The 14,928-nt window shown below is 38.4% G+C and overlaps 1 protein-coding gene across 2 annotated transcripts in view; it reads left to right on the top strand.

Moving 5' to 3' along the window:
* Window positions 1-14,928, top strand: part of LOC127455548 (latent-transforming growth factor beta-binding protein 1-like) — a 180,663-nt gene that overhangs the window by 93,846 nt on the left and 71,889 nt on the right. The window contains exons 10-14 of one of the 2 annotated variants that reach the window (XM_051723536.1): window positions 3,957-4,079; window positions 6,463-6,630; window positions 7,506-7,721; window positions 12,737-12,823; window positions 14,164-14,289. In XM_051723536.1, coding sequence (XP_051579496.1) covers window positions 3,957-4,079; window positions 6,463-6,630; window positions 7,506-7,721; window positions 12,737-12,823; window positions 14,164-14,289 — 720 coding nt within the window. The remainder of the gene's footprint in view (window positions 1-3,956; window positions 4,080-6,462; window positions 6,631-7,505; window positions 7,722-12,736; window positions 12,824-14,163; window positions 14,290-14,928) is intronic. The other variant, XM_051723537.1, reaches the window with a different exon arrangement.

Genomic DNA, 14,928 nt, shown 5'->3' with positions numbered 1-14,928 from the left:
ATCACAGAACAAAGAAATAATTAGCGATCTATCTATATCATCATGGCAAAAGGAGCAGCATATGTTTGATTCTCCCATATATAGCCTATCCATATAATTTGAAATTTAGCGCCCATAACTGTCACGTAACTAACACTTTATTATGGGTAAAAAGAAAAGAAATGAGACCGTTCATCAACATGCGCACGCCGAGGCCAGTTATGGTCTTAAGCCGGTGTATACCTACATAATGGATGAAGCTGAGCTACAATCACACTGTGTACAATCGTACTAGGAATATTACCACTGTCTTTTATATCAGTCTCCGTGTTGTTAACCTGTCACGTTTATTTGGAGCGTGCCACACATGTGCAGCTGATCAGCTCGGGAGTGGCATTAAGACAAGCGCTATGAATTATTTTTCTCTTATTCAGCCTTTGGTGAATTTACAGCGTATCTAACTTTAGCATTTGTAATATTTCTTGCAAAATCTTGATTTCTCGATTTAATCTTTTTTTTAATTAATTGGAAAAATCTGAAAAACTGCCCAGCCCTACTGTACATATTATTGTAATCAATAAAAACATCAAACTGATCAAATAGCCATGTGCCATATGTCATTGGAAAGCTCTCAAAGAATACAACCAACCTAAATGTTTTACTCACAGACAAAAATACAGCGAGTAATAGCTAAGTTTATGTCTTTGACATCTGTTACATGTAAACAGGTATTGAAATAAGCCATGTTTTCACTTATAACTTATAACAGAACATAAAATATCATATACGATTACTTAGTGAAGGGGATTCCCATTAAAACGAGCCCACCCACAGCATAATTGGATGCATAGATTATTAGATAATCCAAATGAAGCACAATGTGCACACAGCACATAATATGCTATCTGGCTAAAACACATGAGCTTTCCTGGATCAGATGACTTCATCAGAAATTATGTAGTACGTTGTCCAGCACCATGGAATACTAAACCAATCATATTAGGATTCAGATCGCTGCAACCAGAGGTCATCCAAATATGGGCAGAGAGGATCATTCACTCTAATAACATATGGCCAGGAGATGGCACCAAGTACATGGCGCAAACTCAATAATGGCTCAAATGACAGAACAGAACTGAATGAGATCTCAATACTCATGCCTGCATGCTTTGGAGAGAGAGCATACCTTTTGTCATTGTTGTATTTTCATGTGTAATTAGTTCTTATGTACAATTATTATGTTTTATTTGTTTTGAGAGGCTTTTTAACACTTAGAGACATTTTTGAACACTAGGGTAAATAATTTTTTGTATTGCTGTAACTTTTAATTGCTTTGTCAAATCAACACAAAATGTTACTTAAAGGTGACATGATTGGGAACAAAACAAAAGTTTTTTTCATAGCTACCTTATTCACACCCTGAGATATATAATGTCAAATAAAAAAAATAAAATAAGAAAGAATGTTATTTTTTGGCTCAAATTTTTATATGATTTCTTAGGCTGAGAGTCTAATAAATTTGTTTTTGTTTTTTGTTTTTGTAGAGTTAAATGACTTTAAATTTGGGCATGCCATTGAAACAGGAAATCTTTAAAAACACCTTCAGAGCTTAAAAGGTTAATACAACTCAGTGGGTATATGTAGAATGTATGCTAGATAGTTTCAGTAATTTAAAATGTACCTTAGATTTAATACACAGGCCTAAAAGCATTAAGGATTATTTTAACTCCGTATCTTAATGAGTATTTCAGCGTGGGCTGCTTTCCCAGACTTCAGTTTACAACAGTTCCACTTGCTCTACAGATATAAGTTTGGAGTAAAGAATTAGTGCTAATAATTTAACATACCGGTATTCACAGTCTGAACTTAATCTTTGCCATGATAACCAGGCCTGAGGGTTCCAATAAAGCTTTGAAATCTTTATTGCATCAGGCCAGAGCTTTTACTGCATAAGAAGATGAGTCTCTTGTGGTTTGGGTGTCCTGCCAGACTCTAATGCTCTGGAATCTCTCTTCCTGCCATTAGTCATTCAGCTCAGGTTTATGGGCCACGTTGGATCTCTTGCCCATTCTATTGTCCTCAGTGGTAGGCAAGTCTAACAGTGAGTTTCATGGGACTATTTTTTGTCACAAAATACAGCGAAAAGTCACGTGAAGGAAAACAAAGGCTCCAATTAGCACTGATTCATTCAACAAGCTGTCAATCAATCAATCAATGCGATAGTGCCAGCCTCTCAAGTTCTCGCACTCACAGCAGGTCTCCGCAAAGAATGGGATGAACTGATGGAAGTGGAGAGACTATTTACAGAATAAACAACTAACTGATTCGGACAACTCCACTTGTGGTCAAGTCTAAATCAAAATGAACTTGAAATGTCAGTGAGATGCTTTTTAGTGAGCACTCGCACTTAAAGTACAGCTCCGTGCTGTCATGACACCTGCAATGTTTACCGAGCAGTAGATATCCAATGATCCAAAAATAAGGTGACTAAAATATAATAGGCGAACAAATAAAATGTACATGAAATATGCTTGTTGCTGTATTATTTTGAAGCAATGTACAAATAAGTATAATTATAAATGTGATGAGTCTTTGATTTGATGTGATAAATAGTCTGTGTATATGAACATACCAAAATGTACCCCTAAAGGTACAGTTTATGTAAAAAAAATTCTGGGTGTGTTGTTATTTTTAACTGATTTTGTTGTAGCTACTATTTCCTGCTTTTTTGTTTGCTTTTCTATCAGAATGGAACATACCAAATTTTCAGGAATTTCTAATATATTCAGATTTGCAGTGTGTTATGTGATTTTTTTTCATTTAGGAGTGTTATTGCATAATGGGGATATTATAGTGTCATAGCTTTGATTGACAGCCCCTGTGGCCATTCTGTGTTTGGATGTGTGTAAAAGTGACTGTATGCGCTCTCTCCATGTGCATCACTGTCATCACTGTCATCATTAATACAAAGTAGCATTACATTTGCGAATGTGTTAGATCTGTGTCACACTCTCAGCACAAGTTCTGATGTTCCTGAAAGTGAGTGAGAATGATGAATGCCCACACACTTAACTTGCACTCAGTGGCCTCTTGGAAGATTACTGGTGTGGAATGTGTGTTTGCGTGTCTGTCAGTGTGTGTACTATCTTTCTCCAAATGATTTTTACTGAGATGGCAGATCACAACCTTTAGTGTTTAGACAGACATGAGTAAAGCTATGGAAAAAAATCACATGCTTGCTCATATTTCTGTGTATGTCCCCAAGCCTCGTTTTCTGTGTACTTTCAATGTAATAGCTGCTTCATTTGATCAAGAATATTAAGAAAATCACTATTCCCAATCTTGAGGTCTGATTTTTAGACACTCTCACATACTACAAAATATGTTGGCTGGTATTTAACTCTCATCTCCTGTTATTATTAACCGTATTCTGGCATAGCCAGACTTTGGATCAGTACAAAGGCTCGCCCACATTGCAATTAACTCTGGCCATGTAAAGTGACCAACCACAGACTGTTTTTAAGTGACATTGACAAATAAATCTGTAAATCTGTTTTCAGATTTAATTGAGAACAGAGTGGAATTGAGATATGATCGGAAATATTATTGTTCATTTGCAACCTAATGTCTCAAACTAACTTTGAATATCATCTTTATGCAGCAACCTCACAAATCCAGCAACCATTTTTTCCTCACAAGCCTTTTTAGCAGCCTGAGAACGTGATTAAAAACGTGCACTCATTTACTCCCAGAAATTGTGTAGAAGCCAGCCAATCAGATTGGAATTGTCGATTTCAGCCTGCTCTTGGCATTTTTGTGTACAATATGCATCAGATGATCCATCGAGTGTCCTACTGAGAGTAATAACATAGAAGAGCAAACAGTGTTTTTTTTTGTTGTTGTTTTTTTCATATGTAAGCAATGTGCAAATCAGTGTGTAAAAACAATTGGTCGCTAATTTTTGTTATCGCCCTCAGATTTTGATGAATGCCAGATTCAAGGTGTTTGTCTCAATGGAAAATGCATCAACACTATTGGCAGCTTCAGGTGTTTCTGCAACCCAGGCTTTGTGCCTGACCCCACGCTCTCCACCTGCTACCGTAAGTCTCTCCTCTTTCTCTTTTCTTCTCTTCTCATCTCTTTGTTTCGCTTTTCTTCATCCTTTTTCCATCATTTTCCCTTCCTCTCTATTATCTCTTTCTTGTCCTCTCTCTTTCTCTTCCTCTTCACTTCCTCCTCTATTTCACTTCCTCGTCTCTTCTTCTTCTCCTTCTCTTACTCTTTCTTTTCTCTTATCTTTTCAGTTCTCTACCTTTTCCTGTTCTCTTTTCCTCTTCCTCTCTATTTCTCAAACTTGTCTCTTCTCCTTTCTCTCAATTCCTCTTCTCTTCTTTTCTCCTTCCTTTTTCTCTACTTTTCACTTCTCCTTCCTCATTCTCTTCTATACCCTTCTCTTCTCCTTCCTCCCTTCCTCTTTCTCTTCTCCTTCCTTTTCCTCTTCCTCTTCCTTTTTTCTCTGTTCTATTCCTTCCTTCTCTTCTCCTTCCGCTTCTCTTCTTCTTCCTCTTTCTCTTTTTATTCTTCTCTTCTCTTCTCCTTCCTTCCTCACTTCCTTCCGCTTTCTCTTTTAATCTTCTCTCCTCCTTCTGTCCTTCCTTCTCTTCTCTTCTCTTCTCTTATCCTTCCTCTTCCTTTTTTCTCTTCCTCTTTCTTGTTCTCTTTTTCTCTTCTCATTTCTCTGATCTTCTCTCCTCTCCTCTCATCTCCTGGCCTTACCTAGATGGCTGATTTTCATGCTGATTAGTAGAGCTAGCAGCATGATTTAACATGGCTTCTAACACTTAACTGTGGCTGCCAAAAGAGGTTAAGTTCACTTCTGTTCAGGCACTAACATGTAACAAAGAGGTTGAAATGTGGCATCATTTTTGGAGTTGTTCAGTGGGGCACAAACACACTCAAGCTTTCTCCGTAATTTAATGAGGTAACCTGAGTGTGTTGTCTATGTTATTGTGATAAATATAGATACTAAACCTCCCTCGGGAAGGCAGAGTTTGCCAAATTATGCCTCTGGAACACGCTGTCATGTCCTGATGATCAGAGAGTTATTTTAATCCTTTTAACTTTCAGCCAATCCTGGTCTGTTTGCTTACAGATAGTGTATTGGTTGAATGCAGTACAAGGTCCATCAGCAGCATTCTGCTCTTGTCTGGCATATGTAAAAATACTGAATTATACATCTTGACAGAGAACCCAGAATTTGACCATCAAAGTAAATGTTGGAAGTGAACATAAATTTGCAAATCTTGCTAGTCTTTTATACAGTACATCAACACATTAACCTGAGGGTGCTGATTAATTTGATTCCACATGACACTGATTTAGAAAAAGCCACAAACAATAATGCAACAGTATAAGCAGCATGAACATTTATGCTGCCATCTCGGTTCAACACATGGAAGCACAGTTTGACCAACATGGAAAAGTGTTCTTCATACCAACTTGCTTGTCCTTTCACTAAATCACGTTCACCCAGTAAATGTCAAGTTGCAACATTACCATTATTACTTTATTTGTCCTGGATGATGTTCAGTCAAGGACTGTGCAACTGTCACTGTTGTTTGAGAATGAGTGGAAAGTTTGAGGTTTTCTTATGTGGAAATGAAGAATGTTCTGCTGTAATTAGTGGTTTTATTGTTAGTAGGCTTAAAAACCACTTTTAATTCATGTCATTTTGATGTTTTATTTGTTCAAGAATACGTATGATACTACCAATCTCCTTATATACAGTATTAACCTTTGTGTGTAACCTCTCTCACATGCTTTCTGCTGCACTGACATCCTTGTGCTTTATTAGTTGTATGTCTATTTTAAAACTCTTTGTTGTCTAACAATTTACTTGTCCAGGACAACCATATTTCTTTTCATACACAATTTCAGACATGGTGCCCCTTTTCACTCTCTTTTATTGTGGTTATAGAGGCAGTTGTTCTTTTGTTATGGCATTTTAGTAGTGCATAGATGAAACCAGAGTTCAAAATTAACCTTTTGCCACACATGCCAATAGTTAGTGAACTAAGAAAATTTACCAGCCATAATATTTCTTTCCTGTAAAGCAACTGTATTATGCATACTTTTTATTTCAAAATATAAATCGTTATTGTGTCACTTTCAGCATCATACTGAATAGTAGTCTCTATGTAAAATGCTACCTCTCATAAAAGCATTTATATACACATTTTGGTGCTTTCGTGTATATAATATATGACATGTGCTGTCACTAGGATAAGTCACATGGTCAGTTCGTAATAAAGTTACCAGCCAAAGTGGCCAGTTTATTTACTCACATTTGGTTCTTGGCGAATGTTAATTTTGGACCTTGTATGGAACACAAGGTGAAGGGAATCTCTCTATTTCTCTCTCCCATGTTTGTTATATGCTGCGCGCACTCCCCTTCCTCCCTCCTTCCGTCTCCATGGTAACCAGCCGAATCACCTGCTCTTCCCGAGGAAAAGGGTGCTTGCTTCCGATTGGTCAGTTCGGGGACGCAGTGCTTGCACCCGGTGTCCACTCAGCTGAGTAAACAGTTATGCTGTTGTAGTGTGGGTAAGGCCTGGGGGCCTCGCTGTGACCGCTGCCCTCTACCTGGGACAGGTAAGCTACCTGAGACTTGCCCCTCCCCTCAACAGCGCCCCCTATCGGTACCATCACAGTTCTACTAGTGTCATTCCCTCTCTGTCCTGCACTCCATTGTGGTTTGCATGTGTGTTCCACAGCTCTGCTATATAGATGCTTTTACATGCCATCACTCTGTTTTTGTTAGTTCTGCCATAGATTTTTCTTTTCATACACACCTCTTACCTTTATTTTGCCTTTCACTGTGAACCATCATGAAGTGTCTGCATTTTGCTTTACGTAATTGGTAGGTAAGTATAAAGTGTCCGTGCGTAGATTTGTGCAACAAAAAAAGCAGCAATGTCCATACCTTTAATGCATTGTGACATTTTCAAAGTGATGAGTGTTTTGTTGACGTTTAGCGACTTATGCTGCTATGTTTAATAAAGAATTTTTGCCTTTGTTCATTTAAATCAATTTTAGTGGCTTCACTGACTGAAAGGGAAGTGTAGGAGAGGAGATTATTCACTGCAGGCTGTATTAGTGAGAGATTTGTTACATCTGGCAACCCATCGTTATCCAGTGGAACACAGAAAGAGCCTTGACATTTCTACAATACTCCCATAGTTTGTGTGTGGGTTTTTATTAGATTTTTAGATTTTTTGAAAAGATGGTTAAAAAGACTTTATTAAGAGATTAAACAATAGAAAAAGAGTTTAGACTGAGTTCAGTCAGCAGAAAAAACATGGTTTATTAATTAAATTTTCTTGTTTATGGTTCATTGTTTGACTTTAGTAAACAGAGCAGGTATTAAGATAGATAGACAGACAGATAGACAGACAGACAGACACACAGACAGATATATATATATGCTGTGAACATGATGTTGAAAGTTCTCTCTTTCTCTCTCGTAGCTGCGTTTAAAGAGATTTGTCCTGGAGGTATGGGTTACCATGTCACCACCCCGTACATTTACAAGCCTAAACCTCCTGCTGGACACGTCCAAACAGACAGTCAAGGGCAGAGCAATCCCACCATCAAGCATCAAGCACCCGTGGACCCTCCTGTGCCCCTACCCACCCTGCCGCCGCATGTGGAAGCTTACAGCTTCACAGAGAGGCAGGTACCTGGTGAGTCACACAAGTTATTAAACATGAACATATGGAACATTATTCAGAAAGAGGAATAAATAAACCCAAGATAACAAGTCATGTAGAGATTTTAGCATCTCTATTCTCTTTGAGCTGTTTCAGATTTCATTTTTGGAAATTTTAGACACTGTTTCGCTTGCACTAGAATATTAGATATTTTTTATGAAATATTTCTGTCTACAGTGTTCTTACTGTGTACTGAAAGTTGCTTTGGATACAAGCTGCTAAATGACAAGTAACCAAAATTGCAGATATCAATCTGGGCTAGTGAACACAGTTACAGTTTCTTTTTACATTGTGATGCTGTGAAATCGAGATTAGAATGACAATAACTGGCAAGTGAACAATCATGTATAGTACTGTTGTAGTACAAAATAGGTATTATTAAATTTCATTACAGTTCTGCTATGTTGAGTTTCTGAGAATTGTACTGAATGTCCCATGTTGAATATCAGAAAGAAAAACAGTTAAGGAAACTGGCCAGGTTTGGGTTTGTGATCTAAAGTTTGTTCACATGATGCTCTGCCTGAATGCGTTTTTTTTGAAGCAGACCCACATATACATAAAAGCTACACATAACACTGGCAAAATAACTCCAGATCACCTTTTTCTACTCTTTCACTCTCCTCCCTATCCTTCTTTTCTACTATTCTTTTAAATGTCATCACATCCAGGCTTGGCACCAGGCAATGGAATGAGAATTGGCATGAGAATTGGTTTGGCGAAGACTTAGATGTCCAAAATGTAGCCGATACTCTTTTGTTCCTATAAAAAGTGAATACACAGGTCAGTCATCTCTTTGGCAGAGAGAGAGAGAGCGAGAGAGTCATTAGTGTTGCGGCTACGGCTTCCACCTTGCAAAAACCAAAGTCAAAACTGATCAAGGATTCCAAAAGATCAGTGCATCACATCATATTTTCTCCTTTCAGTGCTCTCTCGCAAAATGAACTGCACAGATTTTATAGCCTCTCTGCAAAAAGCAGCCCATAAAAGCATTGCTGAAAGTGCAGTGGAGGTGGGCCAGGTTCCGAGAGAAAGTATTTGTCCTTGGTCTTTATTAAGTTTTTGTTCTGTTGCTGGGAAACCATGCCACAGTTTTCAAAGTCACTCTGAAACTGAAGTTGCTCTGCTGAAGTATATCTTGAGTGGTTGTGTTATAGAAGGAATTTGAGAGAATAAGATATACAAAATTATTTGTTCATTTTCACAAATAGATGATTTTTTTTTTTTATTGTTTTGTATTCAGAAATAAAGTTGTCAACTCTGTTGAATAGGATTTTGCATTTTGTTTGTTCTGTCTTTTTGAGTACTCGACAGATAGAGTAATTTAACGTAATACTTTGGCATATTTTTGTGCTATTTTTTTAATTGTTGGTCAATGCACATGTGTCAGTTAAACTTCTTTGGCCGTTGCATCAGATTTTGCTGCTTTGCTGAACAAAAAATCTTATTTTAAGATGTTCTGTCAAATGAAAAGTTATTTTAAAACGTGTCTCAACAGACACCGTCTACCTCTTTCTGAAAGGTAGGACATTTGCTGTTTTTGAACCAGACGGAAAGTCACCGTGAACATTGTTGAAAAAAATTGTTGTCTGATGAATTGGACTGCTAAAAATCATGTAGAAAATCACATTTAAAATGAAAAAACAATTAAAAATCATAATCATACATTTGTGTATAGTTATAACTGAATTTCGATAAACGTAAAATGTATAAAATTGAAAATAATGAAAGGAAAAAAAGATGATTGATTTTTGATTTAGATTTTTTTCTCCCCAATTTGGAATGCCCAATTCCCAATGTGCTCTAAGTCCTCGTGGTGGTGTAGTGACTCGCCTCAATCCGGGTGGCAGAGGACAAATCTCAGTTACCTCCGCGTCTCAGACCGTTAATCCACGCATCTTATCACGTGGCTTGTTGAGTGTGTTACCGCGGAGACAGAACGCGTGTGGAGGCTTCACGCTATTCTCCGCGGTATCCACGCACAACTCACCATGTGCCCCACCGAGAGTGAAAACCACTCATTATAGCGATCATGAGGAGGTTACCCCATGTGACTCTACCCTCCCTAGAAACCGGGCCAATTTGCTTGCTTAGAAGACCTGGCTGGAGTCACTGAGCACACCCTGGATTCGAACTCGCGACTCCAGGGGTGGTAGTCAGCGTCAATAAACACTGAGCTATCCAGGCCCCCATGTTTTCATGATTGATCATTGCTGTAGCTTCTGAGTTCTGTAGTTTTTTTTGTATGACAAAATGGTCTGCTGTAGTGCCCACAGTCGGTTAGGTTGGGTTTGATTCGGCAGTATAAATCTGCTGTACATACGCTGCACAGCTGATGCTGATGCTTCCACATCATCATACACATCAGTTCAGCAAGCAATCATGCAGCAATCCACAGCTGCAGCAAAACTTGATCTGGGCAAATGCGTGCAGAAACTACAGGAACTCAAAACATAACATCAACATGTCGTCATCACTATTGCATGACTGATCTGTGCACTCAGCATTCTGCTCCTGAAGAACTTATGTATGTTTGTGTTCTTCGCTTTGTGTATGATGGATGTGAATGTTTGTGTTTAATTGTGTTTGTTCATGTATGTCCAACTGATGTGAAAAGCAAGGAAGAGAAATTAGTTTGATTTAAGCTTCAAATTTAAAGTAAAAATGAATTTAAGACAATCAATCCACTTCCTCTGACAAAACTTTCCTTTTCTGCTGACATCAAGGCTGCATGGGCTATTGGATTATGTTACAATTGCCAAATAGCTATCTAGGCATTGTTTTAGCAAACTCGCTTTCAGATCTGGCTGCATTCTGGTATGGACTGCCAACTTTTCAGAATCCAAATAAAATTCATATCTACATTTTTACTTGAAATACATCAAATTACAAAAGTGAAATGAGTTGCAAATGAGGTTTCATTAGGATTCGCATTTTGTTTGTCTAAAACGCTCATAGCAGACTTTTATAACATATGATTGGTCTACATATGCATACTTGCATTGTTCAGCTGTGTTGCTTTTTAAAAAGACAGAATAATGTGTGACACCTAAATCTTCAACTGATAAAAGATAAAGACTAAAAAACATGAAAAATCCTTTAAAAAGTGATAAATAAATTAAAGTGAGCTCTCTAATTGTGTAATTCGGAAGGATCTTGCTGCATGATCAGGTCTTTGAAGGACTCTTAATAGCTGAGTTTAGAAAAAGAATGATGTTGAAAGAAAAGATGTTTTTTTCCGGATGAGATAAGAAGGATCATTTTAGTGTTTCTGGTCTATTTGTGGATCAAAGTGTTTTTCATTTCACCCTCCAACAGCATGTAACACTCTCCCCCCAAAACTTTAACCATCAAGAGAGTTGCTGTGTGTGTGTGTGTGTGTGTGTGAGAGAGAGAGAGAGCAGGGTTGGAGATGTGTGAGATGCGTCTAGCTTTCTTCCACTCAACTGTAAAGGTTTTTTAAAGCTCCGCCCACTTTAACGCTCCATGCAATCAGAACTTATCTCACTGCTGAGCTCAGACCAGCATGACTGCCCTGCATGAGCAAGAGAAAACAGATGAGCAGAAGCAAACTGAATCACTTAGCCTTTTGCTTTAATTGCCAATAAATTTGCCAGACCTTATTATGGATCAGTTGCTTACTCTATGTGTGTTTGTCTCTCTCTCTCTCTCTCTCTCTCTCTGTATATATGTGTCTGTCCTTTGTTTCTTATTCATTTGAAGGAGAGTTTTACCCATATGGGTGTTGATAGGTCAGTAGTACAGCCCGGACAGGCCCAGCTGTCACCCGGGGTGTCTACAATCAGGATGGAGCCTGCCCTCCCACTTGTACATGCATATCCCTATAAATACACTTTCACCTGTACCCCAGCATACTCCTGTCTTCATATCTACCTGTCTCTTCTTTAAGCACATGTACTTTGTCCTGCTATCCCGCTGCAAGCACTGTCTCTGTCTGTGTGATGACCTCCAAACATCCATCCACTAGTCTACCTGTCCCCCTCCAAACACATTTTTGCCTATCCACAGTTTTCCTGAACAACCATTGGGCGCTGCCACAATGCCGTTGGACTGTTTTCTGGTTCTGGTCTCCATAAGAAGCATTGTAAACTACCAAAATGAGCAATCTAGACTGAGATCAGCAACCATTTTAAGTTGTCGTAAGCAGTTTTTTGCTGTCATAGCATCTTGAAGTAGTTCATGATATCACTGTAACCAAACTGGGCCATAGCTTCATTTAATCTGCCACTCCTTAAACTTGATGAATGAGGCAATGTTTAAAGATGGTCGTCACAACTTTGTAAAGTATCAGCACTATAGAGCCTTTTTTTTATTTATTTTTTATTTTTTATTTGTACAAATTTGAAACGCTAAACATCACATTATCATCTGAGAACATACTGTATGCCATGCAAGTGAAAACACTGGAGACTAGAAAACGAAAACAGGCTTCTGATATGAATTTGGGGACTCTTCGGCATTCAGGACAAAGGTAGATTACTCCCAAATATCTGTGTTCTGTCTACCTGTTCCTCTCAATACAATTGTCCACCAGTTTACCTGTCCCCTTCCAAAAACCTATACACCTCGAAACACTTGTCCACCTTTCTCTCTATCCATCCCAAACACTGTCTTCTTTCTACCAGTTCACCTCTTTGAAAGAATCCTGAAGTCTTTGTGACTTGAATTGAGCCATTTAAATTGAGATCAAGTGGTTAATTTCTGCAAATCTTTTGAAGTGGCCTTCACTTACACATCCAGTGGGTGATATTGATGTGTTTATTTGTGATCTGCTGCAGTACTGCCAGACATTTTGGTTTATTCTTATTCGTTTGAGCAGATTAAGAAAGATTCTTTAAAATTTTGATGATTCTTGCCGAGTTTTATGTCATCCATGACACACCTCACAACTTGTATGAACATCTTAGTGGAATGTTTTACATCTCTTTTCTCTCTTCTTCTATGCTCCATTGTTCCTCGTCACTCTCCAGAGTTGGTGGAGAAGGTGTTACCTCCTGGCCCAGTGGCAATTCTGCCTTCCAGTGCAAGTCAGGACATCTCCCCAACACAGCTGGCAGGTAAATCCCATCCATCCATCCGTCCAGATGTCATGTTTAACTTCATTCTTCTCATTTCAAATGGAGAGATTATTGAAGAGATTAAAGGGATAGTTCACCCAAAAATGCTTCATGCCATCCCAGATGTGTGTGACTTACTTTCTTCTGCAGAACACAAAGATTTTTAGAAGAATATTTCAGCTCTGTTGGTCCTTACAATGCAAATGAATGGTGACCAGACCTTTGAAGCACCAAAAATCACATATAGGCCACATAAAAGTAATCCATAATATTCCAGTGGTTAAATCTTCAGAAGCAATATGATAGTTGTGGGTGAGAAACAGATCAATATTCTTCAATAAAAAGTCATTTTTACTATAATCTCCACTTTCACTTTCACAATCTTTCACATGTGATTGTTGGAGCTTCAAAGGTCTGGTCACCATTCACTTGCATTGTAAGGACCAAAAGAGCTTAAATATACTTCTAAAACTCTTTGTTTGTGTTTTGAAGAAAATAAAATGAATTCATATGCTGGGATGATATGAGGGTGAGTAAATGATGAGAGCATTTTCCTTTTTGGGTGAACTATCCCTTAAGTGGAGAGAAGACTGAAATCTGAATGGACAGTGAACACCAATCTTTTTTCTTAGACATCTATTGTCCTTCTCTGTTTCCTTTCCATCTCTCTCTGTCTTTCTCTACACCTCTCTCTCTCCTCACTTCTTTCAGTGGGCATATTTCAAGACCATTTCTATTTACAGATGCTGTTCTGTGGTTTTAATGGAGAGAGGCTCTATTAAACTGAGTTGCTTAGTGAAACTTTATTAGAACTTTTGCTGTCTTAGACCTCTTATTACCTTGTTATTAATTTTCCAGGAAGTGCTTAGCAGAATGTTCCATGCTTAAACAGGTCAGAACAGGCCTCAAAAAGCAAGGGACCAATTAAGAAGTTGCAAAGATATTTTAGCTCTTCTTTCCAAACAGATATCTGACACCCCAGCTCGTACTCTCTCACTCTCTCTCTCCCCAACACGTCCAAAGGGATGTTATCTGTATTACTGTTGACAGAATCTTAATAAACTAAGTTATATAATCCACATTCTCTAGATACATGTTTGCTTTTGCCATTCTTTGCTTCCCGCAGAGAATGAAAGATTCATATCAGAACAGTCCCTTTATAGACCATAAATGTCTGCTTCCAATAAGAGATGTAATATGTGAGTTATTTGTTTGCTTATGAGTCCATGTAGCTAATCTTTATTTGCCCATTATGTTAATGCGAAAAATGACCTCACTCTTTCCCTCTCCCTCTCTCTTTCTTCCTCATTGTGTTTCTCTCTCTCTCTCTCTCATTACAGAGGTTGACGAGTGTCAAGTGAGTCGTGATATCTGTGGTGCGGGAATCTGTTATAACACCCCTGATAGCTACATGTGCATTTGTGACGACGGCTATAAAATGGACAGTGAGGTCACCACATGTGTAGGTAAGAGGTCAAAGGAAAAAGAGTTTGGCTAAAACATTGTGGTAGAAATCACACATTCACATGTTTAAATTTGGTCAGTTTGATGGAGTTGTACATTTCACAAATCATTTGCTTTAAACTGAAAATTCTGTCATTCACCCTCATATAGTTGAAGCTCGTATTACTTTTTCCCCCATGGAAGACAAAAGGTGTTATTGAGCAAGAAAACCGTGCTTAAAGGTGCTATATGTAAGATTGACAGCAAGCGTTTGAAATGGGTACTGCAGTCCAAATTCAAAATTTTGGAGAGTTGTCTGCCCAGCCCCAGACTTGAAGCTCATGCAGGTTGCCAGAATGTTGACACGCAAATTTGCCAACTCAGCATCCGTTTTAAAGGATTTCGGGGCTTTAAGCTGTCTCCATCTTCCAAAGGCATCTCCAATATTTATCCTTGTTTTACTACGCCTCTGGACATGGTGGTGTTTAGATGGATGGCAAGGCTTTTTAGGTTGAGTGGAATCTGTTATCTCTGATCCAGTTCGTTTGTTGGCTTCCATGGCTGCAGCACGCAGGCTTGTTTGCCTGCAAACTTGTTCAAATCTGGCAACCCCGCAGTGTCGAAATACTATTGGTGAGTGGGCAGTGGGCGGGATCACACAG

Source organism: Myxocyprinus asiaticus, chromosome 17 (genome assembly GCF_019703515.2).
Source record: "Myxocyprinus asiaticus isolate MX2 ecotype Aquarium Trade chromosome 17, UBuf_Myxa_2, whole genome shotgun sequence".
Classification (NCBI taxonomy): domain Eukaryota; kingdom Metazoa; phylum Chordata; class Actinopteri; order Cypriniformes; family Catostomidae; genus Myxocyprinus; species Myxocyprinus asiaticus.
Note: the sequence above shows the minus strand (reverse complement) of the source record. Positions and strands in the feature narration are given on the sequence as shown.